Source organism: Ranitomeya imitator, chromosome 1 (genome assembly GCF_032444005.1).
Source record: "Ranitomeya imitator isolate aRanImi1 chromosome 1, aRanImi1.pri, whole genome shotgun sequence".
Classification (NCBI taxonomy): Eukaryota; Metazoa; Chordata; class Amphibia; order Anura; family Dendrobatidae; genus Ranitomeya; species Ranitomeya imitator.
Genome location: NC_091282.1, coordinates 907,304,983 through 907,332,400, shown reverse-complemented (window position 1 = coordinate 907,332,400; position 27,418 = coordinate 907,304,983). Strand labels below are relative to the sequence as shown.

At 44.2% G+C, this 27,418-nt stretch overlaps 1 protein-coding gene across 1 annotated transcript in view; it reads left to right on the top strand.

The window, feature by feature from the left end:
- Positions 1-27,418, top strand: part of HERC6 (HECT and RLD domain containing E3 ubiquitin protein ligase family member 6) — a 171,787-nt gene that overhangs the window by 47,663 nt on the left and 96,706 nt on the right. Inside the window, exons 2-5 of the mRNA XM_069743428.1 lie at positions 14,844-15,003; positions 15,248-15,324; positions 17,152-17,379; positions 17,473-17,567. Coding sequence (XP_069599529.1) covers positions 14,844-15,003; positions 15,248-15,324; positions 17,152-17,379; positions 17,473-17,567 — 560 coding nt within the window. The remainder of the gene's footprint in view (positions 1-14,843; positions 15,004-15,247; positions 15,325-17,151; positions 17,380-17,472; positions 17,568-27,418) is intronic.

The following is a 27,418-nucleotide window of genomic DNA, read 5'->3' as shown; positions in this document are numbered from 1 at the left end:
ATTTAGTAAGTCTGGCCTCCCTTTGCTGAAACCTGTTTCATCTCTGCGTTTGTGACTTCCATCTTACTCACAGTCAATATATGTGGGGGGCTTCCTTTACCTTTGGGGAATTTCTCTGAGGCAAGGTAGGCTTTATTTTCTATCTCTAGGGCTAGATAGCGCTTAGGCTGTGACGAGGCGCCTAGGTCTGGTCAGGAGCGCTCCACGGCTATTTTTAGTGTGTGTGATAGGATTAGGGCTTGCGGTCAGCAGAGCTCCCACATCCCAGAGCTCGTCCTGTATGAGGTTTAACTATCAGGTCATTCCGGGTGCTCCTAACCACCAGGTCATAACAGTACAGCTGGCCCAAAGTATTAATGCATCTCAATAGAGGGATAAGAGAACTTATGAGACCATTTTTTTTTCTTTGCACTGTTGTTTTGTCTTTCTTTTCCCCTAGACCTTTGGGTGGTTCAGGACACAGGTGTAGATATGGACATTCAAGGTCTGTCCTCTTGAGTGGATCATCTCACTGCAAGGGTGCAAAACATTCAAGATTTTGTGGTTCAGAATCCTATGTTTGAGCCTAGAATTCCTATTCCTGATTTATTTTCTGGGGATAGATCTAAGTTCTTGAATTTCAAAAATAATTGTAAACTGTTTCTAGCTTTGAAACCCCAATCCTCTGGTGACCCCGTTCAACAGGTAAAAATCATTATTTCTTTGTTGCGTGGTGACCCTCAAGACTGGGCATTTTCCCTTGCGCCAGGAGATCCTGTATTGCGTGATGTTGATGCGTTTTTTCTGGTGCTTGGATTGCTTTATGATGAACCATATTCAGTGGATCAGGCAGAGAAAGTCTTGCTGGCTTTGTGTCAGGGTCAGGATGAAGCGGAGGTGTACTGTCAGAAGTTTAGATAGTGGTTTGTGCTTACTCAGTGGAATGAATGTGCCCTGGCGGCAATTTTCAGAAAGGGTCTTTCTGAAGCCCTTAAGGATGTCATGGTGGGATTTCCCATGCCTGCTGGTCTGAATGAGTCTATGTCTTTGGCCATTCAGAACGATCGGCGCATGCGTGAGCGCAAAGCTGTGCACCATCTGGCGGTATTCTCTGAGCATAGGCCTGAGCTTATGCAGTGTGATAGGACTTTGAACAGAGCTGAACGGCAAGAACACAGACGTCAGAATGGGCTGTGTTTTTACTGTGGTGAATCCACTCATGCTATCTCCGATTGTCCTAAGCGCACTAAGCGGTTCGCTAGGTCTGCCACCATTGGTACGATACAGTCTAAATTTCTTTTGTCCATTACGTTGATTTGCTCTCTGTCGTCCTATTCTGTAATGGCATTTGTGGATTCAGGCGCTGCCCTGAATTTGATGGACTTGGAGTTTGCCAGGCGCTGCGGTTTTTTCTTGGAGCCCTTGCAGTATCCTATTCCATTGAGAGGAATTGATGCTACGCCTTTGGCCAAGAATAAACCTCAGTACTGGACTCAATTGACCGTGTGCAGCATGGCTCCTGCACATCAGGAGGATATTCGCTTTCTGGTGTTGCATAATCTGCATGATGTGGTCGTTTTGGGGTTGCCATGGCTACAGGTCCATAATCCAGTGTTGGATTGGAAATCTATGTCTGTGTCCAGCTGGGGTTGTCAGGGGGTACATGGTGATGTTCCATTGTTGTCAATTTCGCCTTCCACTCCTTCTGAAGTCCCTGAGTTTTTATCAGATTACCGGGATGTATTTGAAGAGCCCAAATCCGGTGCCCTACCTCCTCATAGGGATTGCGACTGTGCTATTAATTTGATTCCTGGTAGTAAGTTTCCTAAGGGTCGTCTGTTTAATTTATCTGTACCAGAGCACGCCGCTATGCGGAGTTATATAAAGGAATCCTTGGAGAAGGGTCATATTCGTCCGTCCTCGTCACCATTGGGAGCAGGGTTCTTTTTTGTGGCCAAGAAGGATGGTTCTTTGAGACCTTGTATTGATTACCGCCTTCTTAATAAGATCACAGTCAAATTTCAGTATCCTTTGCCGCTGCTGTCTGATATATTTGCTCGGATTAAGGGGGCTAGTTGGTTCACCAAGATAGATCTTCGTGGTGCGTATAGTCTTGTGCGAATTAAACAGGGTGATGAATGGAAAACGGCATTTAATACGCCCGAGGGCCATTTTGAGTACCTGGTTATGCCATTCGGGCTTTCTAATGCTCCATCTGTGTTTCAGTCCTTTATGCATGACATCTTCCGAGAGTACCTGGATAGATTCATGATTGTATACTTGGATGACATTTTGGTCTTTTCGGATGATTGGGAGTCTCATGTGAAGCAGGTCAGAATGGTGTTCCAGGTCCTTCGTGCGAATTCCTTGTTTGTGAAGGGGTCAAAGTGTCTCTTTGGAGTTCAGAAGGTTTCATTTTTGGGTTTCATTTTTTCCCCTTCTACTATCGAGATGGACCCTGTTAAAGTTCAGGCCATTTACGATTGGACTCAGCCGACATCTGTGAAGAGCTTGCAGAAATTCCTGGGCTTTGCTAATATTTATCGTCGCTTCATCGCTAATTTTTCCAGTATTGCTAAACCGTTGACTGATTTGACCAAGAAAGGTGCTGATGTGATCAATTGGTCCTCTGCGGCTGTGGAGGCTTTTCAGGAATTGAAGCGTCGTTTTGCTTCTGCCCCTGTGTTGTGCCAGCCAGATGTTTCGCTCCCTTTTCAGGTTGAGGTTGATGCTTCTGTAATTGGAGCAGGGGCTGTTTTGTCGCAAAGAAGTTCTGATGGCTCGGTGATGAAACCCTGTGCCTTCTTTTCTAGAAAATTCTCGCCTGCTGAGCGCAATTATGATGTCGGCAATCGGGAGTTGTTGGCCATGAAGTGGGCATTCGAGGAGTGGCGACATTGGCTTGAAGGAGCTAAACATCGCGTGGTGGTCTTAATGGATCACAAGAATTTGACTTATCTCGAGTCTGCCAAACGGTTGAATCCTAGACAGGCTCGATGGTCGCTCTTTTTCTCCCGTTTTGATTTTGTGGTTTCATACCTTCCGGGATCTAAGAATGTGAAGGCTGACGCCCTGTCAAGGAGTTTTGTGCCTGACTCTCCGGGTGTTCCGGAGCCGGCGGGTATTCTTAAAGAGGGGGTACCGTATTTTTCGGACTATAAGACGCACCGGACCATAAGACGCACCCCAAATTTGGGGTGAAAATTGCAGAAAAAAAGATTTTTTATAACATGGGGGTCCGTCTTATTGTCCGAATTTACAGTATCTTATGGCGGTGGCAGAGCAGGGTCACAGGAGGCAAGGTGTCGGCAGAGGTGGGGTGATGCTGGGATGGGGAGGTGCTGGGATGAGAAGGTGCTGGGATGAGAAGGTGCTGGGATCAGGAGGTGCTGGGATCAGGAGGTGCTGGGATCAGGAGGTGCTGGGATCAGGAGGTGCTGGGATCAGGAGGTGCTGGGATCAGGAGGTGCAGTGAGCGGTATGGCGTGAGAGGGGTCCCTGGCGTACCATGCAGGCTTACCTAGGTGGCAGAGGTGCGGTGGCAGAGGTCCGGTGGCAGAGGTGCGGTGGCGGGGGTGTGGCGGCAGAGGAGGCGCAGTAAGCGGGGTCCCTTTCCCCGGTATGGTGATGCAGCAGGCCCGGTATGCAGCAGAGCCGGGTGAATCCTCTTGTTATCGGTGGGCGCGGCCATCTTCCTGAGGCCGCGCGTGTGCAGATGAAGCGCTCTGCTCCCGGGGCTTCAGGAAAATGGCCGCGGGAGGCCACGCGTGCGCAGATGGAGATCGCGGCGGCCATTTTCCTGAAGCCCCGGGAAGCAGAGCGCTCCATCTGCGCACGCGCGGCCTCCGGAAAATGGCCGCCACCACCGGTAACAAGAGGATTCACCCGGCTCTGCTGCATACCGGGCCTGCTGCATCACCATACCGGGGAAAGGGACCCCGCTTACTGCGCCTCCTCTGCCGCCACACCCCCGCAACCGCACCTCTGCCACCGGACCTCTGCCACCGCACCTCTGCCACCTAGGTAAGCCTGCATTGCGACTATTAGACGCACCCCCCATTTTCCCCCCTTTTTTTTGGGGGAAAAAGTGCGTCTTTTAGTCCGAAAAATACGGTAATTTTGTCTGCCATCTCCCCTGATTTGCGGCGGGTGCTGCAGAAGTTTCAGGCTGATAGACCTGACCGTTGTCCTACGGAGAAACTGTTTGTCCCTGATAGATGGACTAGTAGAGTTATCTCTGAGGTTCATTGTTCGGTGTTGGCTGGTCATCCTGGAATCTTTGGTACCAGAGATTTTGTGGCTAGATCCTTTTGGTGGCCTTCTTTGTCACGGGATGTGCGTTATTTTGTGCAGTCCTGTGGGACTTGTGCTCGGGCTAAGCCCTGCTGTTCTCGTGCCAGTGGGTTGCTTTTGCCCTTGCCGATCCCGAAGAGGCCCTGGACGCATATTTCCATGGATTTTATTTCTGATCTCCCTGTTTCTCAAAAGATGTCGGTCATTTGAGTGGTTTGTGATCGCTTCTCTAAGATGGTCCATTTGGTACCCTTATCTAAATTGCCTTCCTCCTCTGATTTGGTGCCATTGTTTTTCCAGCATGTGGTTCGTTTGCATGGCATTCCAGAGAACATCGTCTCGGACAGAGGTTCCCAGTTTGTTTCGAGGTTTTGGCGGTCCTGTTGCGCTAAGATGGGCATTGATTTGTCTTTTTCTTCGGCTTTCCATCCTCAGACCAATGGTCAAACCGAACGAACTAATCAGACTTTGGAGACATATCTGAGATGCTTTGTTTCTGCTGATCAGGATGATTGGGTGTCCTTCTTGCCTTTGGCGGAGTTCGCCCTTAATAACTGGGCCAGCTCGGCTACTTTAGTTTCTCCTTTTTTCTGTAATTCTGGTTTCCATCCTCTTTTCTCTTCAGGGCAGGTTGAGCCTTCGGACTGTCCTGGTGTGGATGCGGTGGTGGACAGGTTGCAGCAGATTTGGACTCATGTGATAGACAATTTGACATTGTCCCAGGAGAAGTCTCAACGTTTCGCTAACCGCCGGCGTTGTGTTGGTCCCCGACTTCGTGTTGGGGATTTGGTTTGGTTGTCATCTCGTCACGTTCCTATGAAGGTTTCCTCTCCTAAGTTTAAGCCTCGTTTCATTGGGCCATATAAGATTTCTGAAGTTCTTAATCCTGTGTCATTTCGTTTGGACCTTCCAGCTTCTTTTGCCATCCATAATGTGTTCCATAGGTCGTTGTTGCGGAGATACGTGGCGCCTATGGTTCCCTCCGTTGATCCTCCTGCCCCGGTGTTGGTCGAGGGGGAGTTGGAGTATGTGGTGGAGAAGATTTTGGATTCTCGTGTTTCGAGACGGAAACTCCAGTACCTGGTCAAGTGGAAGGGTTATGGTCAGGAAGATAATTCCTGGGTTTTTGCCTCTGATGTTCATGCTGCCGATCTTGCTCGTGCCTTTCATTTGGCTCATCCTGATCGGCCTGGGGGCTCTGGTGAGGGTTCGGTGACCCCTCCTCAAGGGGGGGTACTGTTGTGAATTCTGTTGTCTAACTCCCTCCTGTGGTCATGAATGGTACTTTGGCGAGTTCTGTCTATGGGCTCCCTCTGGTGGCTATGAGTGAAGCTGCTGCTTCTGAGGTTCCTTACACAGGTGACGTGGTTTATCCTTTGGTTGGCTGCTCTATTTAACTGCTCTCAGATCGTTACTCCATGCCAGCTGTCAATGTTTTTGCATTGGTTCAGTTCGCTCCTGGATCTCTCTGGTGACCTGCCTTCTCCTGCAGAAGCTACGGTAAGTTCCTGATAGTCATTATTTGTTCACTGTTTTCTTGTCCAGCTGGTTATCATGATTTTGTCTTGCTTTGTAGGTTTTTGTGCTGATCGCAAAGTTACCTTTCCTATCCTCTGTCTATTTAGTAAGTCTGGCCTCCCTTTGCTGAAACCTGTTTCATCTCTGCGTTTGTGACTTCCATCTTACTCACAGTCAATATATGTGGGGGGCTTCCTTTACCTTTGGGGAATTTCTCTGAGGCAAGGTAGGCTTTATTTTCTATCTCTAGGGCTAGATAGCGCTTAGGCTGTGACGAGGCGCCTAGGTCTGGTCAGGAGCGCTCCACGGCTATTTTTAGTGTGTGTGATAGGATTAGGGCTTGCGGTCAGCAGAGCTCCCACATCCCAGAGCTCGTCTTGTATGAGGTTTAACTATCAGGTCATTCCGGGTGCTCCTAACCACCAGGTCATAACAGCTATGGGGCAATAATGAACGGTGCAGAGCACTATATGGCACAGCTATGGGGCAATAATGAACGGTGCAGAGCACTATATGGCACAGCTATGGGGCAATAATGAACGGTGCAGAGCACTATATGGCACAGCTATGGGGCAATAATGAACGGTGCAGAGCACTATATGGCACAGCTATGAGGCAAGAATGAACGGTGCAGAGCACTATATGGCACAGCTATGGAGCAATAATGAACGGTGCAGAGCACTATATGGCACAGCTATGGGGCATTAATGAACGGTGCAGAGCACTATATGGCACAGCTATGGGGCAATAATGAACGGTGCAGAGCACTATATGGCACAGCTATGGGGCAATAATGAACGGTGCAGAGCACTATATGGCACAGCTATGGGCCAATAATGAACGGTGCAGAGCACTATATGGCACAGCTATGGGGCAAGAATGAACTGTGCAGAGCACTATATGGCACAGCTATGGAGCAATAATGAACGGTGCAGAGCACTATATGGCACAGCTATGGGGCAATAATGAACGGTGCAGAGCACTATATGGCACAGCTATGGGGCAATAATGAACGGTGCAGAGCACTATATGGCACAGCTATGGGGCAAGAATGAACGGTGCAGAGCACTATATGGCACAGCTATGGAGCAATAACGGTGCAGAGCACTATATGGCACAGCTATGGGGCATTAATGAACGGTGCAGAGCACTATATGGCACAGCTATGGGGCAAGAATGAACGGTGCAGAGCACTATATGGCACAGCTATGGGGCAATAATGAACGGTGCAGAGCACTATATGGCACAGCAATGGGGCAAGAATGTACGGTGCAGAGCACTATATGGCACAGCTATGGGGAAAGAATGAACGTGCAGCGCACTATATGGCACAGCTATGGGGCAATAATGAATGGTGCAGAGCACTATATGGCACAGCTGTGGGGCAAAAATGAACGGTGCAGGGCACTATATGGCACAGCTATGGGGCAAGAATGAACGGTGCAGAGCACTATATGGCACAGCTATGGGGCAAGAATGAACGGTGCAGAGCACTATATGGCACAGCTATGGGGCAATAATGAACTGTGCAGAGCACTATATGGCACAGCTATGGGGCAATAATGAACGGTGCAGAGCACTGTATGGCACAGCTATGTGGCCATAATGAACGGTATGGAGCATCTATTTTTATTTTTGAAATTCACCGGTAGCTGCTGCATTTTCCACCCTAGGCTTAAACTCGAGTCTATAAGTTTTCCCAGTTTTTTGTGGCAAAATTAGGGAGGTCGGCTTATACTCGGGTCGGCTTATACTCGAGTATATACGGTACCTTGAGTTGCGGTGATGCGCCCTCTGCAGGATGTCCTCATATGAACTCGAGCGTGGGAAAATTGCGCAGGAGCCCACGCCAATTTTTTCCGCGATGTAACCCTTAATTTAATAGCTAGAGCGCCCAATTTTTGCACATACACACTACTAACATTAGTAGTGTGGAGTATGCAAAAAAAAAGGGATATGAGATGGTTTCCTGTATGTAAACCATGTCTCATATCATGTCGGGTCTGAGAAGGAGATAGGAAAAGCCGGCAATTGAATTACCGGCTTTTAAGCTATCTAGCGCTGTATGATATATTAATATATATATATATATATATATATATATATATATATATATGTGTGTGTCTCACTAACACACATATATATAGTATATACAGTTAGGTCCATATATATTTGGACAGAGACAACATTTTTCTAATTTTGGTTATAGACATTACCACAATGAATTTTAAACAAAACAATTGAGATGTAGTTGAAGTTAAGACTTTCAGCTTTCATTTGAGGGTATCCACATTAAAATTGGATGAAGGGTTTAGGAGTTTCAGCTCCTTAACATGTGCCACCCTGTTTTTAAAGTGACCAAAAGTAATTGGACAGATTCAATAATTTTAAATAAAATGTTCATTTCTAGTACTTGGTTGAAAATGACTGCCTGAAGTCTTGAACTCATGGACATCACCAGATGCTGTGCTTCCTCCTTTTTGATGCTGTGCCAGGCCTTCACTGCGGTGGTTTTCAGTTGCTGTTTGCTTGTGGGCCTTTCTGTCTGAAGTTTAGTCTTTAACAAGTGAAATGCATGCTCAATTGGGTTGAGATCAGGTGACTGTCTTGGCCATTCAAGAATATTCCACTTCTTTGCTTTAAAAACTCCTGGGTTGCTTTGGCTTTATGTTTTGGGTCATTGTCAATCTGTAGTATGAAATGACGACAAATCAGTTTTGCTGCATTTGGCTGGATCTGAGCACACAGTATGGCTCTGAATACCCCAGAATTCATTCGGCTGCTTCCATCCTGTGTCACATCATCAATAAACACTAGTGACCCAGTGCCACTGGCAGCCATGCATGCCCAAGCCATCACACTGCCTCCGCCGTGTTTTACAAATGATGTGGTATGCTTTGGATCATGAGCTGTACCACGGCTTCGCCATACTTTTCTCTTTCCATCATTCTGGTAGAGGTTGATCTTGGTTTCATCTGTCCAAAAAAAGTTCTTCCAGAAGTGTGCTGGCTTTTTTAGATGTTTTTTAGCAAAGTCCAGTCTAGCCTTTCTATTCTTGATGCTTATGAGTGGTTTGCACCGTGCAGTGAACCCTCTGTATTTACTTTCATGCAGTATTCTCTTTATGGTAGATTTGGATATTGATACGCCGACCTCCTGGAGAGTGTTGTTCACATGGTTGGCTGTTGTGAAGGGGTTTCACTTCACTATGGAGATTATTCTGTGATCATCCACCACTGTTGTTTTCCATGGGCGCCCAGGTCTTTTTGCATTAGTGAGTTCACCAGTGCTTTCTTTCTTTCTCAGAATGCACCAAACTGTAGGTTCTGCCCCTCCTAATATTGTAGCAATTTCTCGGATGGGTTTTTTCTGTTTTCGAAGCTTAAGGATGGCTTGTTTCACCTGCATGGAGAGCTCCTTTGACTGCATGTTTACTTCACAGCAAAACCTTCCAAATGCAAGCACCACACCTCAAATCAACTCCAGGCCTTTTATCTGCTTAATTGAGAATGATATAATGAAGGGATTGCCCACACCTGTCCATGAAATAGCCTTGGAGGCAATTGTCCAATTACTTGTCCCTTTAAAAACAGGGTGGCACATGTTAAGGAGCTGAAACTCCTAAACCCTTCATCCAATTTTAATGTGGATACCCTCAAATGAAAGCTGAAAGTCTGAGCTTCAACTGCATCTGAATTGTTTTGTTTAAAATTCATTGTGGTAATCTCTTTAACCAAAATTAGAAAAATGTTGTCTTTGTCCAAATATATATGGACCTAACTGTATATATATATATATATATATATATATATATATATATATACAGTATATATGTTTTTACGATTATTTGAGCCCATGGATCCATTGTATGTCCGTATGTCGGTTTTGCAAGCCTGCGAAAAAATCTCGCACTACGGATGCCATACGGATTACATATCGAGGATGCCATGCGCAAAATACGCTGACACACCCTGCCTACACGGATCACTATTTTGGGGACTTTTCTGCGTATTACGGCCGTAAATAACAGACCGTATTTTTATACGCTGAGTGTGAGGCCGGCCTTACAGTGATCTCTGCAGTAAAAATGACCTGGCATCATGATTTTCTAGATCAGTTTGATTAGAGTGATGCCAAATTTATTATTTTTTTGTTTATTTAAATAGTGAAAATAAATTTGGAAATATGTAAAAGAAAAAAAATAAGTCAATAGGGACCCGAACTTCAAAGATGTAAAATGGCTATAAAATGGTCATAGTGAGGAGCTGCAAAAGGAAGCAAAATAGGGGTTAGAGCAGGACAATTGCCCTGTCAACAAATGTGGATAGGAAATAGTGGTTCTGTTGTGAGGGGGTGGACCAAGGTTCTTGCTCCCCTCTACAAATGGAGATTTGGCACTTACTTAAAATAAAAGAAGCAAAATCTTGAACCAGGATGCCGAGGTCCAAGTGGAGATGGAGGTGGATGTGGTGATGTTTGTGCAAGAGGCAAAGTGAGTTTTTTTTGTTTTTATCTTTTTTGGTATTTATTTTATTTTTAAGGGGAACTAACAGAAAAAATAGAGAATAAATCACAAAAACAAAGTATTATCTTGAATAAGGAGGCCGAGGTCCAAGTCGAGGATGAGATAGACGTTGTCATGTAGGTTTAACAGTCAAAGTAGGAGTTATCCCACATTTTGTTTTGTTATTTTTATCTTTTTTGGTATTTCTTTTATTTTTAAGGGGAAGTAATTGAAGTAACAGAGAACAAAATACAAAACCAACCAAATAGTTATCTTGAAACAGATGAGGTACATGTTGTGATGTAGACACATAACAGTTCAAGTAGGAGGTAGCCAACATTTATTTTTTAATTTTTAAGAGGAACCAATGAAAATTATAAATAAGTACAAAAACAAATTATTATCTTGAACCAAGAGGTTGATGTTCAAGTGGAGGATGAGGTAGACTTTGTCATGTAGGTTTAACAGTCAAAGGAGGAGTTATCCCATTAGTTCTGATGTGGACAGGTACTCTTCCACCATGTTGTGGAAATGCTGCCTCCTGCTGATATGAACCATATGTTGGTGGTGCCAGATATTGTAGCCTGCAGAAGAATTGTTTTCACATTTCATCCATGCTAACCCTGCCTTCTGAGGTGCTGACGGTGTCCCACTTGCGTTAGTGACTTCCTCCTCTTCCTTCGCCTTGTTCTTTCACTGAGCTTCTCCTGTCAGGTGGGAAAGCCATCAGTAGTTTCTCTACCAGCATGTGCTTGTATTCACGTATTTTGTGATCCCGGTCCAGGGACGGAAATAAGGATGGTACACTGTCCTTGTAGCAAGAATCCAGTAGGGAGGCAACCCAGTAATCAGAACTGGTAATAATACGGGCAACTTGGCGGTTGTTGTTTATGTACAGCAGCATGTATTGGCTCAAGTGTGCCAGGCTGCCCAGAGTAAAAAAAATGAAGCTTTTTCATCATAGTGACTAACAAAAAAGTGAATAAAAGCGATTAAAATTTCGTATGTAAAAAAATTATGTAAATAAAAATGCCAAATCCTCCTGCAAAAAAAAACAATCCCTAATATGGCCCATTCAGCAAAAAAATTAAAAAGTTACAGCTCTCAGATTATGGCGATTCAAAAACAAATTCATTTTTCCAAAATATTGTTTTCAGTCTGTAAAAATAGCAAAGCATAAAAAACCTTAAATCTGGTATCACTGTAATTGTACCGATGACGCAAACAAATGGGTCTTATCACTTTTACTGCACAGTGAACGGCGCAAAAAATAAAAACTAACTGAATTGCTTGTTTTTGTTTATTCAGATTTTTCAAACGCAGAATGAAAAGTGATGAGAAAATATTATATACCTCAAAATGGTACCAAAAAAATTTTCAACATGTCCTGCAAAAAATAAGCTCTCATACAGCTCCGTTCGATAAAAAATAAAAAAAAAGGTACAGCTCTCAGAATGTGGCTATGAATAAAACTACTCTTTATAACAAAGGATTTTTACTGTGTAATGTGCTGTAACAAAATGTAAAAAACCTGATAAAAATCTGGTATCGCTGTAATCACACAGACCCGCAGAATAAATCATCATAAATTATCACTTATACTGCTTATACTGCACGGTGAACCCCGAAAAAATAAAAATAAGAACCATTATACTACTCTCTATTGGCTCATTCTACCTCTAAAAAATCGTAATAAGGCTCAACTCACATTTATTCTGCGCTCTCCACTGAGAGCTTACGTTGGGGTTTCCGTGTAAATTCCCCAAAACTGCAATAGAAAAAAAAAAACAACAGAACCACTCGCTTATGAAGCAGATGGAGTCACTTTGGATTCGTCTCTGTTCCAGCGGTGTCCCATCATCTTCAGTGTCTTTTTACAGCACAAGTGTGGACGTCTACAGATCTGTGCACGCCTAAAAAGATGGATCCAAAGCGTCTCCATCTACCTCATTATGGTAGGTGGTTCTGTTAGGGGTTTCGTCTAAATCACAGTTTTGCGGGATTTACACTGAAACCCAGAAGTAAGTGCTCAGCATAGGACACAAGAATGTGATCCCATCCTTATACTGGAAGCGATCGAAAAATATAATATACCCCAAAATGTTACCAATAAAATCCCTAATTTATCCAGCACAAACCAGCACCCACTCAGGTCCATCATCTGTCACTGGAACTATAGGGGGTTCCCACATTACTGGTAGAACAATGGCTCTGGAAAAGCGACATGGCTCCTGCCCCCTCAAATAAAGTCCAGTGAATTCTGCATTCCCAAATCCAAATGCCCCCTTCCATCTGAGCCCCACTGTGCCTAAACCACATGTTTAGCATTAGTGTAATGGAGAGAACGCACTTAATTTACAGATGGGTATGGCAAGAATCTGGGCACAATGTATGGGGGCACTATATGGGGGCTCTACATTGTATGGTGACACAATGTATGGGTACTAGAATTGCATTTTTCAATTACCCAGAAAAAAAGCCTGGCATGGATGTTACAAAATTGTCTCTGTAGCCATAAATGAATTAATAGATGCTGTTTTCACATGTCAGGGGATCTTCAAATGCGACATGGCATTCACAATCTATCCAGACATACCTTTCCTATCTCTCCATGTGCCCAGGCAGAAGTTTTTGACCACATATGGGGTATCATTGCACTCAGGATGAATTATGGAGTCTGTTTTCTCCATTGTGAAAATTACAAATTTGGGGCTTAAACAACATTTTCGGGGAAAACAATTACGATTTTCAATATGACAACCTAATGTTATCAAATTCTGTGTGGTACTTGCTCAGAATGCTCACAATACCACTGGATCAAATCCTTGAAGGGTGTAGCTTCCAAAATGGAGTCACTTGCGGGGGGTTTTCACTGTTGAGGCACATTAGGGGCTCTCCAAACACGACTTGACGCCCACAGATCATTCCATCAAAGTCTGTGTTCCAAAACGTCACTCCTTCCTTTCCAAGCAATGCCGTGCACCTAAATTATAGTTTTCCCCACATATGGGGTATCGGTGTACTTCGGAGAAACTGCACAACAAATTTTGGGGTCCATTTTCTCCTGTTATACTTATGAGAATAAAAAATATTGGGGCTGGAAGTACATTTTTGTGGGTAAAATTTTTTTTTTCACACCTCTACGTTATATAATTCTATGAAGCACCTGGGGGTTCAAGGTACTCAAAACACATATACAGTTCTGCTCAAAAGTTTACATACGCCAGCAGAACTGTTGCTTTCTTGGCCTTTTTTCAGAAGATATGAATGATAACACCAAAACTTTTTCTACACTCATGATTAGTGGTTGGGTGAAGCCATTTATTGTCCAACTACTGTGTTTTCTCTGTTAAAATCATAATGACAACCCAAAACATCAAAATGACTCCGATCAAAGGTTCAGATACCCCATTCCTTAATACCTTGAATTGCCCTCTCTAACATCAATGACAGCTTGAAGTCTTCTGTGGTAGTTATGGATGAGGTACTTTATTTTCTCAGATGGTAAAGCTGCCCACTCTTCTTGCAAAAAGCCTCCAGTTCCTGTAAAATTTCTTGGCTGTCTAGCATGAACTGAGCACTTGAGATCTCCTCAGAGTGGCTCAATGATATTGAGGTCAGGCCACTAAAGAACCGTCACTTTATTCTGCTGTAGTTAAAGACAGGTCAACTTGGCCTTGTGTTTTGGATCGTTTTCATGTTGGAACATCCAAATACGTCCCATGCACCTCTTCCGGGCTAATGAGTGCAAATTTGCCTCCAGTATTTGCTGATAACATGCTGCATTCATCTTTCCTTAAACTTTGACCAAGTTTCCTGTGCCTTTGTAGCTCACACATCCCCAAAATATCAGTGATCCACCTCCGTGCTTTACAGAAGGAATGGTGTTCCTTTCATCATATGCCTTGTTGACCTCTCTCCAAATGTAACGTTTATAGTTGTGGCCAAAAAGTTCAATTTTTGAGACTTGTCTCTGTGCTGTTTTGTGTATTGTGGGCGAGATATTTTGTGGCATTTGCGCAGTAATGGCTTTCTTCTGGTGACTCGACCATGCAGTCCATTTTTCTTCAAGTGCCTCCTTATTGTGTATCTTGAAACAGCCACACCGCTAGTTTTCAGAGATTCCAGTATTTTAGCTGGTGATATTTGTGGGTTTTTCTTTGCATCCAGAACAAATTTCTTGGCAGTTGTGAACAAAATTTTTGTTGGTCTACCTGAGTGGAGCCTGCTGCACCTGTGTCCGCCATAAAAGATCAATGAATATTCACTTCTCTCCATGCCTTTAGGGGTGGAGAGGAGTGAATATTCAATCTCTTAAAGGGAACCTGTCACCTGAATTTGGCGGGACTGGTTTTGGGTCATATGGGCGGAGTTTTCGGGTGTTTGATTCACCCTTTCCTTACCCGCTGGCTGCATGCTGGCCGCAATATTGGATTGAAGTTCATTCTATGTCCTCCGTAGTACACGCCTGCGCAAGGCAATCTTGTATATATATAACTTTCTGAGGATTTTTAATTTTAATAGTGGTTAATGTCATTATTCATTACAGAGCAAATATATTCCCTGGAAGCCCAGACAATTATAGATGTCAGTTGTGGGTTTAACCATTCTGTGGCAATTTGTAATGAAGGCAACATATTCACCTGGGGTCAAGGATCAGAAGGACAACTTGGATCAGGACAATTTCCTCAGCAGTCTCCTATTCCTAGGTATAGTATTATCCTAACCAGCTTTTATATTTGGTTCTATTAGTGTCAGAGAGAAAGCCAAGACTAACATGGTACAGTGCCTATGCTGTGTTGGTGTGTTCAGATTATATGTTCTTGCCAGTGATGTTTGCTTAAGTCGCCAAAAGACGCTATTTTATAAAAAATTATAACATAAAAGTGTTTTCAGATTGTTTTTGATAGTGTTAGGGTGTGAATGCTGATTGCCCATTTTTTCATACCATAGGAAGATAACCGGTTTGTCCGACATAAGAATAATACAGATATCTTGTGGACACTTCCATACAGTTGCCCTTTCAGAAGGTAAATTATCACCAAGCTTATATCACTGTAAACTGACCAAATGATAGTGTTAATTAGGTCCTTTCTTTAGAATATTTAACTTTTGAACACGCTTTAGATTCCTTTATGGAAGGTTGTTTGTTGTAGGCTCTGTAGGTTCCTAGGGCCCATAGTATAAGCTTTTCCCAGTCTCATCCTTCTTATAATAATGTGATCACTACACTCAGTCACTAGAATTCTTACCTGGAAATTTGAGACAGGGATAAATTTAGATAAGAAGGTGAATCCACATCAATACATTAAAGTGTACCCCTATTTTGTGGTGGATCATGCTGGGAGTTTTCTACACCTAGGGGGATCCACCGTGATGTCTCAAGTCGTATAGTCAGTACTGCTCCTCTGCCCTATCCCTTAGCATTTGTAGGGCCTCGGTCACATCTGTGCAAACAAAATCGCTCCGCTGTTGATACAGAAAAGTAGGACGAGTGTAATGCTAGTGTCATGCAAGTACAATGCACTTTTTCTCACCTAGAATCCATATGACGTGCATATGCAATCTGTATGAAATGCGTTTTTAACATCATCTTTTACATACTGTAATTCTATGTAGTTTAAAGCTACAAACTAATAAAGAAATCTAATAGATAAACAGATGTCACAAGCCCCCTACATATAATAAACTAGCAACCTTTAGTACCTTTCATGTGGTACTAAAAGGTGTTTTTTAGGCATATTTAACTTACTAAATAAAACATAAAAAAAAAAATGACGTAAAGCAGACAGCTCTAGGCCTATATTATCAGGCTGGGAAGGTCCATGGTTATTTTGCCCTTCCGAGCCTAAAATTACAAGCCTGCAGCCGCCCCAGGATTGGCGCATCACATTAGATGCAGCAATTCCGATGCTTTGCCAGACTCTTCCCGATTGCCAGGGTAATGGTTTATTAAGTTGATATCAGCTGTGTAACATCCACTGCCATCAACCCGTGGGTTTAGTAATGGAGAAGCATGTATCTGACACTCCCATTACTAACCCAGTAAGTTGAAAGAAAAAACCACAAACACATATTTTATTTTAAATAACCCCCCCTCCCGACTCCTGTTTCACCAATTTATTTAAAAAAAATGATGATCCAAAGTAGTCCACAAATGGGCACCTGAAAGATATAAAAAGACAGAAATAACCAATTTATTATTACAAAAAAATCCCCGCAGCTCTGACGTAATCCATGACGTTCCCATGACGTCCACCGATTCAGTACTGCAACCTATGGAATGTTGTTCTGAGAACGATGATTCATAGGTCGCTTCCAATCATGTCTCATCAGCGATGAGACATGAATGGGAGTGACCTATGGTTGAAGTATCTATCTATCTATCTATCTATCTATCTATCTATCTATCTGTCTATATATCTGTTCTATCTATATATCTATTCTATTCTGATGGTTCACAATGTGAGTTTACGGTACTTGGCTGATGAAATGTCGGGTTTCCTTTGAGATAGGTGCATAAAAATCAGGTGGCACATGCATGGCCCATGTGCTGTGCGATTTTTTTTTCTCTCATCCGTTGACTTGTATGGATGAGTCTCTTCCAATATATGCAGACATTCGCAGCATGCGGTAATTTTTTTCTCATCCAAATTTCAGCTGAGAAAAAATACCCGATCAGTACTGGCTCATTGAATAACATTGGTACAAGTGAAATCCGAGTTTTTATCGGATTGTACTCATCTGATTTATACGCAAATGTGAACAAGGCCTAAGATGCTTAGTTTTTTAATGTGGGATTTCACTTTGGTGTAGAACATGATATTCTTAATAGTTTTCTTGCCATTCTCTTTCAGATAGTAATGTTTTTTCTTGGGGAAAGAATGATGTTGGTCAACTGGGCCTGGGCAAACAGGTGCCTAATCAAGCAAGCCCTCAACTTGTGAAATCTTTGAAGGGAGTTCCACTGGTTCAAGTCTCTGCAGGAGGTTCTCAGAGTTTTGCTCTGTCGATCTTAGGCATTGTGTTTGGATGGGGAAAGAATAATGCAGGACAAATAGGACTTCAGAGCGATACTTTAAGAGGTATATTGTGCTTACGGTCATATTAGTCATCTCTATAAATACTTAGTTCAAAGAGTTACCTTTATGTTCTTTTTCTCTTTTTGTTTTTATTAGCTGGTGTGTTTAAGCCATATGCAGTAAGCTCTTTGAGAGATAAAGGTGTTATTTATATCAGTTGTGGAGATGAACACACGGCTGTATTAAGCAAGGTAAGTACAACATTTTATACTCGCTGTGCCCAATATCAGAATAGTTACTGTAATACATGATATACCATATTTTTCAAACTATAAGACGCACTGGACCATAAGACGCACTCCAAATTTTCAGAAGGAGAATAGGGAAAAAAAATGTGTCAAATGGAGGTCCGTCTTACAGTCCTAACTCAGCTTACCGGGGAGGATTGGCAGCGCTGGTGGAGCGTAGTCACAGGGGGTGTTTGGTCCGGCGATTTGACTCCCATCCCAGGCTGGGCAGGTGCGGCTGGTGTGGGCAGGTGAGGCTGGAGTGAGAAGGCGGCTGTTGTGGTCAGGTGTGGCTGATGTGGGCAAGTGAGGCTGGTGCGGGCAGGTGCAGCTGGTGTAGGCAGGTGTGGCTGGTGTGGGCAGGAGCGTCTGGCGTGGGCAGGTCCGTCTGGTGTGGTCAGGTGTGGCTGGTGTGGACAGGTGTGGCTGGTGTGGGCAGGTGCATCTGGTGCAGGCAGGTGAGGGGGTGGTACTCTGTGGTGTGGGGGCTCCGCCGGCATTTTGTGAAAGTCCAGAGGCAACCGCACATCTAATGCTGTAATGCCGTGGCCTCCGGGAAAATGGCCGGCGGCGGCGCATGCTCAGATTGAGATCTCGTCACCAAGATCTCGTCCTGAGATCTCAGGAGATGAGATCTTGGGATCTCAGTCTCAGCATGCGCCACCCCTGGTGGCCATTTTCCTGGAGGCCACTGCATCGCAGGAATGGATGTGTGGGGCCTCCGGGCTTTCGTAAAATGCCGGCGGAGCTCCCCACACCACAGAGCACCACCGCCGAACCTGCTGCACCAGCCTCACCAGCCTGGGAAGGGAGTGTGACCATTGCCCAGCAGCATCGGACCGGGACCGCCGCAGAATCACCCGACTCCTGCTGCCACCACAATATTTGTAAGTATATTCCAACTATAAGACGCACCTCCATTTTCCCAAAAAAATTTTGAGGAAAAAAGTGCATCTTATAGTCTGAAAAATACGGTAGTGAAAATATTGAGGGCTTTCATACTCCTAGAACATTGAATTATCCGTTAGTATAATATCGCAGAATAGGGTATGTTTAAGTGTATACTGATCATATAAAACTCATTTCAAGACATCATGCAGTTGTAGTCACAATAACAAGCGTATGTGTCTTCTCCTATCTCCATAATTGTCAAAGAAATAATAAAAGGTATTATATTAGCAATACATCTGTGGGTTAACTAGAAAAATTATATTTGCAAGCTTTCGGAGTACAGAGGCACCTTCCTCAGGAAAGTTTACAAATGAATGACTGAGATAACAGCACTACATTTAAAAGATGTTGCAATAAAACATTTAGACATGGGGTGATATATCATTAAGGCTGGGTTCACATTGCGTTGAACCTGCCCGTCTAACGGACTACGTTACACCGCGGCATAACACGGTGTAACGTAGTCCGTTAATGCCGACATTAAATTCAATGTCGGACGCATCGCTAGCGCACGCCCACAATGGGCGTGCGCTAGCGATGTGCCGTCATTGAGTAACGAACCCCGAGACGCGGGCTGCAGCGTTTCCGGGTCCGTCACCGCTAACGCAGATAGAACTAGCAGATGCTCTATCTGCGCTAGCGTGCTGCCATACCGGCACTTGCGTTTACAGCGGCCCGTTACCGTATGTGTTGAACGGGCTGGTGTAAACGCAATGTGAACCTGGCCTAAGATAAGCAAAAGACTTAAAACTGAGGTTTTTGTTACAGATAGAAAGGCAACAGAATGGCTTAAGTATTCAGAGATCAGGAGCCTGTCTGACGGAGCAAAGTATATCCATGAAGTCTGTCATAGGTGTTAGATTGAGTGCTTAGACCAATGACTTGAAAATTATTTTCCTTATCTGTCATTCCTAAAATAACCTTTCTATATTAATGTAGTTTTCCCAAAGTTATCCTGTATCGATAGGACATGGAATACAGTCCTGCCAATCGATATTGGCACCCATCAAGTTTAAGTACATAATGTGGAATATCTCCTGAAAAAATGAATCAAGTGAAACAGGTTTTTATAAAGAGCACTAGTGTTAAATACAAAAGAGCAAATGATAAACAATAATTTAAAACAAAAAACAATGACATGGAAAAAATAGAAAAACCTAAAGCATGATATGACACTTGTAGTGGCACCCTTTACATTAACCCCTTCATGACCAAGCCTATTTTGACCTTAAAGACCTTGCCGTTTTTTGCAATTCTGACCAGTGTCCCTTTATGAGGTAATGACTCAGGAACGCTTCAACGGATCCTAGCGGTTCTGAGATTGTTTTTTCGTGACATATTGGGCTTCATGTTAGTGGTAAATTTAGGTCAATAAATTCTGCGTTTATTTGTGATAAAAATGGAAATTTGGCGAAAATTTTGAAAATTTCGCAATTTTCACATTTTTAATTTTTATTCTGTTAAACCAGAGAGTTATGTGACACAAAATAGTTAATAAATAACATTTCCCACATGCCTACTTTACATTAGCACAATTTTGGAAACAAAATTTTTTTTGCTAGGAAGTTATAAGGGTTAAAATTTGACCAGCGATTTCTCATTTTTACAACGAAATTTACAAAACCATTTTTTTAGGGACCACCTCACATTTGAAGTCAGTTTGAGGGGTCTATATGGCTGAAAATACCCAAAAGTGACACCATTCTAAAAACTGCACCCCTCAAGGTACTCAAAACCACATTCAAGAAGTTTATTAACCCTTCAGGTGCTTCACAGCAGCAGAAGCAACATGGAAGGAAAAAATGAACATTTAACTTTTTAGTCACAAAAATTATCTTTTAGCAACAATTTTTTTATTTTCCCAATGGTAAAAGGAGAAACTGAACCACGAAAGTTTTTGTCCAATTTGTCCTGAGTACGCTGATACCTCATATGTGGGGGTAAACCACTGTTTGGGCGCACGGCAGGGCTTGGAAGGGAAGGAGCGCCATTTGACTTTTTGAATCAAAAATTGGCTCCACTCTTTAGCGGACACCATGTCACGCTTGGAGAGCCCCCGTGTGCCTATAAATTGGAGCTCCCCCACAAGTGACCCCATTTTGGAAACTAGACGCCCCAAGGAACTTATCTAGATGCATAGTGAGCACTTTGATCCCCCAGGTGCTTCACAAATTGATCCGTAAAAATGAAAAAGTACTTTTTTTTCACAAAAAAATTATTTTCGCCTCAATTTTTTCATTTTCACATGGGCAATAGGATAAAATGGATGATAAAATTTGTTGCACAATTTCTCCCGAGTACGCCGATACCTCATATGTGGGGGTAAACCACTGTTTGGGCACTCGGCAGGGCTCGGAAGGGAAGGCGCGCCATTTGACTTTTTGAATGGAAAATTAGCTCCAATTGTTAGCGGACACTATGTCGCGTTTGGAGAGCCCCTGTGTTCCTAAACATTGGAGCTCCCCCACAAGTGACCCCATTTTGGAAACTAGACCCCCCCAAGGAACTTATCTAGATGCATATTGAGCACTTTAAACCTGGGGGGTGCTTCACAGAAGTTTATAACGCAGAGCCATGAAAATAAAAAATAGTATTTCTTTCCTCAAAAATGATATTTTAGCCTGGAATTTCCTATTTTGCCAAGGGTAATAGGAGAAATTGGACCCCAAATGTTGTTGTCCAGTTTGTTCTGAGTACGCTGATACCCCATATGTGGGGGTAAACCACTGTTTGGGCGCACGGCAGGGCTCGGAAGGGAAGGCGCGCCATTTGGCTTTTTAAATGGAAAATTAGCTCCAATCATTAGCGGACACCATGTCACGTTTGGAGAGCCCCTGTGTGCCTAAACATTGCAGATCCCCCAGTAATGACCCCATTTTGGAAACTAGACCCCCAAAGGAACTAATCTAGATGTGTGGTGAGGACTTTGAACCCCCAAGTGCTTCACAGAAGTTTATAACGCAGAGCCATGAAAATAAAAAAAATATTATTTTCTCAAAAATGATCTTTTAGCCTGCAATTTTTTATTTTCCCAAGGGTAACAGGAGAAATTTGACCCCAAAAATTGTTGTCCAGTTTCTCCTGAGTACGCTGATACCCCATATGTGGGGGTAAACCACTGTTTGGGCACATGCCGGGGCTCGGAAGTGAAGTAGTGACGTTTTGAAATGCAGACTTTGATGGAATGCTCTGTGGGCATCACGTTGCGTTTGCAGAGCCCCTGATGTGGCTTAACAGTAGAAACCCCCCACAACTGACCCCATTTTGGAAACTAGACCCCGAAAGGAACTTATCTAGATGTGTGGTGAGCACTTTGAACCCCCAAGTGCTTCACAGAAGTTTATAATGCAGAGCCGTGAAAATAATAAATACGTTTTCTTTCCTCAAAAATAATTATTTAGCCCAGAATTTTTAAATTTTCCCAAGGGTAACAGGAGAAATTTGACCCCAATATTTGTTGTCCAGTTTCTCCTGAGTACGGTGATACCACATATGTGGGGGTAAACTACTGTTTGGGCACATGCCGGGGCTCGGAATTGAAGTAGTGACGTTTTGAAATGCAGACTTTGATGGAATGCTCTGCGGAGGTCACGTTGCGTTTGCAGAGCCCCTGATGTGGCTAAACAGTAGAAACCCCCCACAAGTGACCCCATTTTGGAAACTAGACCCCGAAAGGAACTTATCTAGATGTGTGGTGAGCACTTTGAACGCCCAAGTGCTTCATAGAAGTTTATAATGCAGAGCCGTGAAAATAATAAATACGTTTTCTTTCCTCAAAAATAATTATTTAGCCCAGAATTTTTTATTTTCCCAATGGTTACAGGAGGAATTGGACCCCAAAAGTTGTTGTCCAGTTTCTTCTGAGTACGCTGATACCCCATGTGTGGAGGTAAACCACTGTTTGGGCACACGTCGGGGCTCAGAAGGGAAGTAGTGACTTTTGAAATGCAGACTTTGATGGAATGGTCTGCGGGTGTCACGTTGCGTTTGCAGAGCCCCTGATGTGCCTAAACAGTAGAAACCCCCCACAAGTGACCCCATTTTAGAAACTAGACCCCCCAAGGAACTTATCTAGATATGTGGTGAGCACTTTGATCCCCCAAGTGCTTCACAGACGTTTGCAACGCAGAGTCGTGAAAATAAAAAATAATTTTTCTTTCCTCAAAAATGATGTTTTAGCAAGCATTTTTTTATTTTCACAAGGGTAACAGGAGAAATTGGACCCCAGTAATTGTTGCACAGTTTATCCTGAGTATGCTGGTACCCCATATGTGGGGGTAAACCACTGTTTGGGCACTTGTCGGGGCTCGGAATTGAGGGAGCACCATTTGACTTTTTGAATACGAGATTGGCTGGAATCAATGGTGGCGCCATGTTGCGTTTGGAGACCCCTGATGTGCCTAAACAGTGGAAACCCCTCAATTCTAACTCCAACACTAACCCCAACACACCCCTAACTCTAATCCCAACTGTAGCCATAACCCTAATCACACCCCTAACCAGAACCCTAATTCCAACCCTAACCCTAAGGCTATTTGCCCACGTTGCGGATTCGTGTGAGATTTTTCAGCATCATTTTTGAAAAATCCGCGGGTAAAAGGCACTGCGTTTTACCTGCGGATTTTCCGCGGATTTCCAGTGTTTTTTGTGCGGATTTCACCTGCGGATTCCTATTGAGGAACAGGTGTAAAACACTGCGGAATCCGCACAAAGAATTGACATGCTGCGGAAAATACAACGCAGCGTTTCCGCGCGGTATTTTCCGCACAATGGGCACAGCGGATTTGGTTTTCCATAGGTTTACATGGTACTGTAAACATGATGGAACACTGCTGCGAATCCGCAGCGGCCAATCCGCACCGTGTGCACATAGCCTAATTCTAAAGGTATGTGCACACGCTGCGGAAAACGCTGCGGATCCGCAGCAGTTTCCCATGAGTTTACAGTTCAATGTAAACCTATGGGAAACAAAAATCGCTGTACACATGCTGCGGAAAAACTGCACGGAAATGCAGCGGTTTACATTCTGCAGCATGTCGCTTCTTTCTGCGGATTCCGCAGCGGTTTTACAACTGCTCAAATAGAAAATCCCAGTTGTAAAACGGCAGTGAAATGCGCAGAAAAAATGCGGTAAATCCGCCATAAATCCGCAGCGGTTTAGCACTGCGGATTTATCAAATCCGCTGCGGAAAAATCTGCAGAGGACCAGAATACATGTGCACATACCTTACCCTAACCCTATCCCTAACCCTAGCCCTAACCCTAGCCCTACCCCTAACCCTAGCCCTAACCCTAACCCTAGCCCTAACCCTACCCCTAACCCCACCGCTAACCCTACCCCTAACCCCACCCCTAACCCTACCCCTAACCCTATTCTAACATTAGTTGAAAAAAAAAAATCTTTATTTTTTTATTGTCCCTACCTATGGGGGTGACAAAGATGGGGGGGGTCATTTATTATTTTTTTTATTTTGATCACTGAGATAGATTATATCTCAGTGATCAAAATGCACTTTGGAACGAATCTGCGCATGCGCCCGCCATTTTGGAAGATGGCGGCGCCCAGGGAGAAGACGGACGGACCCCGGCAGGATCGGTAAGTATGATGGGGTGGGGGGGAGCACGGGGGGGGGGATCGGAGCATGGGGGGGTGGATCGGAGCGCGGGAGGGGTGGAACGGAGCACGGGGGGGGGTGGAACGGAGCACAGGGGGATGGAACGGAGCACGAGGGGGTGGAACGGAGTGCAGGGGGGGTGATTGGAGCATGGGGAGGGTGATTGGAGCACGGGGGAGCGGACAAGAGCATGGGGGGAGCGGAGCACAGGACGGAGGGGAGCCGGAGCAGTGTACCGGACAGATCGGAGGGCTGGGGGGGCGATCGGTGGGGTGGGGGCACATTAGTGTTTCCAGCCATAGCCAATGATATTGCAGCATCGGCCATGGCTGGACTGTAATATTTCACCAGTTATAATAGGTGAAATATTACAAATCGCTCTGATTGGCAGTTTCACTTTCAACAGCCAATCAGAGCGATCGTAGCCACGGGGGGTGAAGCCACCCCCCCTGGGCTAAACTACCACTCCCCCTGTCCCTGCAGATCGGGTGAAATGGGAGTTAACCCTTTCACCCGATCTGCAGGGACGCGGTCTTTCCATGACGCCACATAGGCGTCATGGGTCGGATTGGCACCGACTTTCATGACGCCTACGTGGCGTCATGGGTCGGGAAGGGGTTAAATTAGTATGGAAACACATTTTGACTCGCCTGTGGTAAATCAAAAATGAGGATCACCTGTGATTAATTGACGGTGTCCATGTGACATGAATTAGCCAATAATTTTAAAAAGCCACATAGTAGGCCATGTTCCTTTGTCACAGTGGTGAACACAAAGGAGCTGTCTGAGGACATCAGACTTGCTGTTATTTGCAAACACAAGACTTCAAAAGGGCATAAGGTCATCTCCAAAGACCTTGGTATTCCAATTTCAACAGTGCGTAATGTTATTAAGAAGTTTGCCAAGCATGGAGCTGTCAAGAACCTCCCTGGACCTGGAGAGAAAGAGGAAAATTGACAAGAGATGTCTTCAAAGGTTGGTGCAAATGGTGGAAAAAAACACTACGTCAAACATCCAAAGGCCTGAAGGCCAACCTGGAACAGCCTGGGGTCATGGTTTCAACAAGTACCATATGCCACACACTACACCAAGCAGAGCTTCATGATGAAGGCCAAGGAAGAAACCATCGCTGAAGAAAAGTCATGAAAAGGAACATCTGATCTTTGCCAAAGAGTACCTTGACAAACCACAATCCTTCCATGAAAATGTTCTGTGGACAGATGAAACAAAAATAGAGCTTTTTGGCAATACAGAGCAACAATTTGATACAGACAGCGCAATGAAGCTTATAAGGAAAAGAACACCCAATCAACAGTTAAGCATGGTGGAGGATCTATAATGCTGTGGGGTTGCTTTGCTGCATCTGGTGCTGGAGACCTTGACCGTATCACAGGAATCATGAAATCAAAGAATTATGAAGAGATTTTAGACCGAAATGACCTACCTAGTATAAGAAAAGTTGGTGTGAGTCGAAGATCATTAGGTCTTCCAGCAACACAATGACCCAAATCACAAATCCAAAAGTACACATGAGTGGTTTAAAAAGAAAAAAATTAGTTTTAAAATGGCCTGCAAATGAGTTCTGACCTCAATCCCATTAAAAATCTGTGGGTTGAACTGAAATCTGCTCAAATCTGCCATTTGCAAAAAGAACCCGGCAATCATTGAAGAGCTTGAACAAACTGCAAAGGAAGAGTGGGAGAAAATACTGGCTGAGAAGTTCAAGAAGCTTATTGATGACTACAAGAAATGTTTGGAGGCTGTCATCAATGCCAAAGGATGTGCAACCAAGTATTAATTACGGGTGCCTTTATTGCTGCACATACTGTTTAGTTTCTTCTTCAAAACTGCAACATGTAAGTTGAAAAACAATGTTTTATTGTTGTATCACTTTGGACCATTAATTAAAAAATCCTCAGGATATAATGTTAGTACATTTCCATTTATTTATGATGATATTGTACAGTCTATGAAAAAAAAAATGAAGGGATGCCAATAACGATGAGCAGGACTGTAACTTACTGATTGCTAGAGGTTTGACAGCTGAGAATTCTCCTTGGCGGAAACACTCCTTGCTCCATTGAGAATGTGTAACTCTGCCCCATTTATTGTCTATGGGAATGTCAGAGAAAACCAAGTAAAGAAATATTCTTGAATTTACTTTTCTTCTCATGCACACAGCCACCCAACTTTAAAGGAAGATAACATAACAAAATTACTGATTATGCTAACCCCAGACTCCTGCAGGCAATTACATAGTTACAATGATGTTTTAGGCAAACTATGTGTTGTAGGGATTCGAACTGAAATCTAAGAGTGGACCCTCTGGGTCGTGACTCTAGAGCCCCCGGGGTCGAGCGGACCAGATGGAGTCACCCCCAATACAGGGAGCGTTAGGAGCAGGACCTCGGGGGAATGGAGACACAACAGCTAGAGCCAAAGGGACGACCCAAGATAGAGACTACAGAGCTATTAGAATGACGGGGAATAATAGGAAAACAGGACTTAACTGATAAAGACAGGAACACAGGCGATGACGGGCAAGGCAGGAACACGGAACTTGGCAGGAGACGGCAGAAACACGGAACTTGGTGGAACACAGCAGGAACACGGAACTTGGCAGTAGACGGCAGGAACACGGAACTTGGTGGAACACAGCAGGAACACGGAACTTGGTGGAACACAGCAGGAACACGGAACTTGGCTGGACAAAACACTGAAAGAAAGCGAAGACTGAGCAGGGGAAACAGGAATGGCGAAAGGGAGCCTAGGACATAGGGACACTGACGGCAGACAGTGCACCTACAAAGCAAAGGCGTCTTACCTAGGGAGACGCCGGGAAGAAATACCCGATGGGCGCCGCCATGTTGGGGCGGAGCCACCGGGTCGCGACCTCCCAGATGGCTCAGCGGCGGAGGAGACGCGACTGCGCATGCGCAGGGAGACTAGACGCCGAGAGCCGGCGAAGGAGGAAGCAGAGCAGCGCTGGACAGGAGAGCGAGTGCGCCGAGGGATGTGAGAAGCCGGGTAAGTATGTGCAGCGATCGTAACAGTACCCCCCTCCTTAGTCCCCCTCTTTTTAAGGCTAGAAAGGAATCTTTTCATGATGAGAGGAGCATTGATGTTCTCTCGAGGTTCCCAGGACCTCTCCTCAGGACCAAATCCCTCCCAATCAATCAAAAAGTAGGTTTTACCCCTGACTACCTTTTTGGCAAGAATATCTTTAACATTAAAGACTCCATCAGAAGT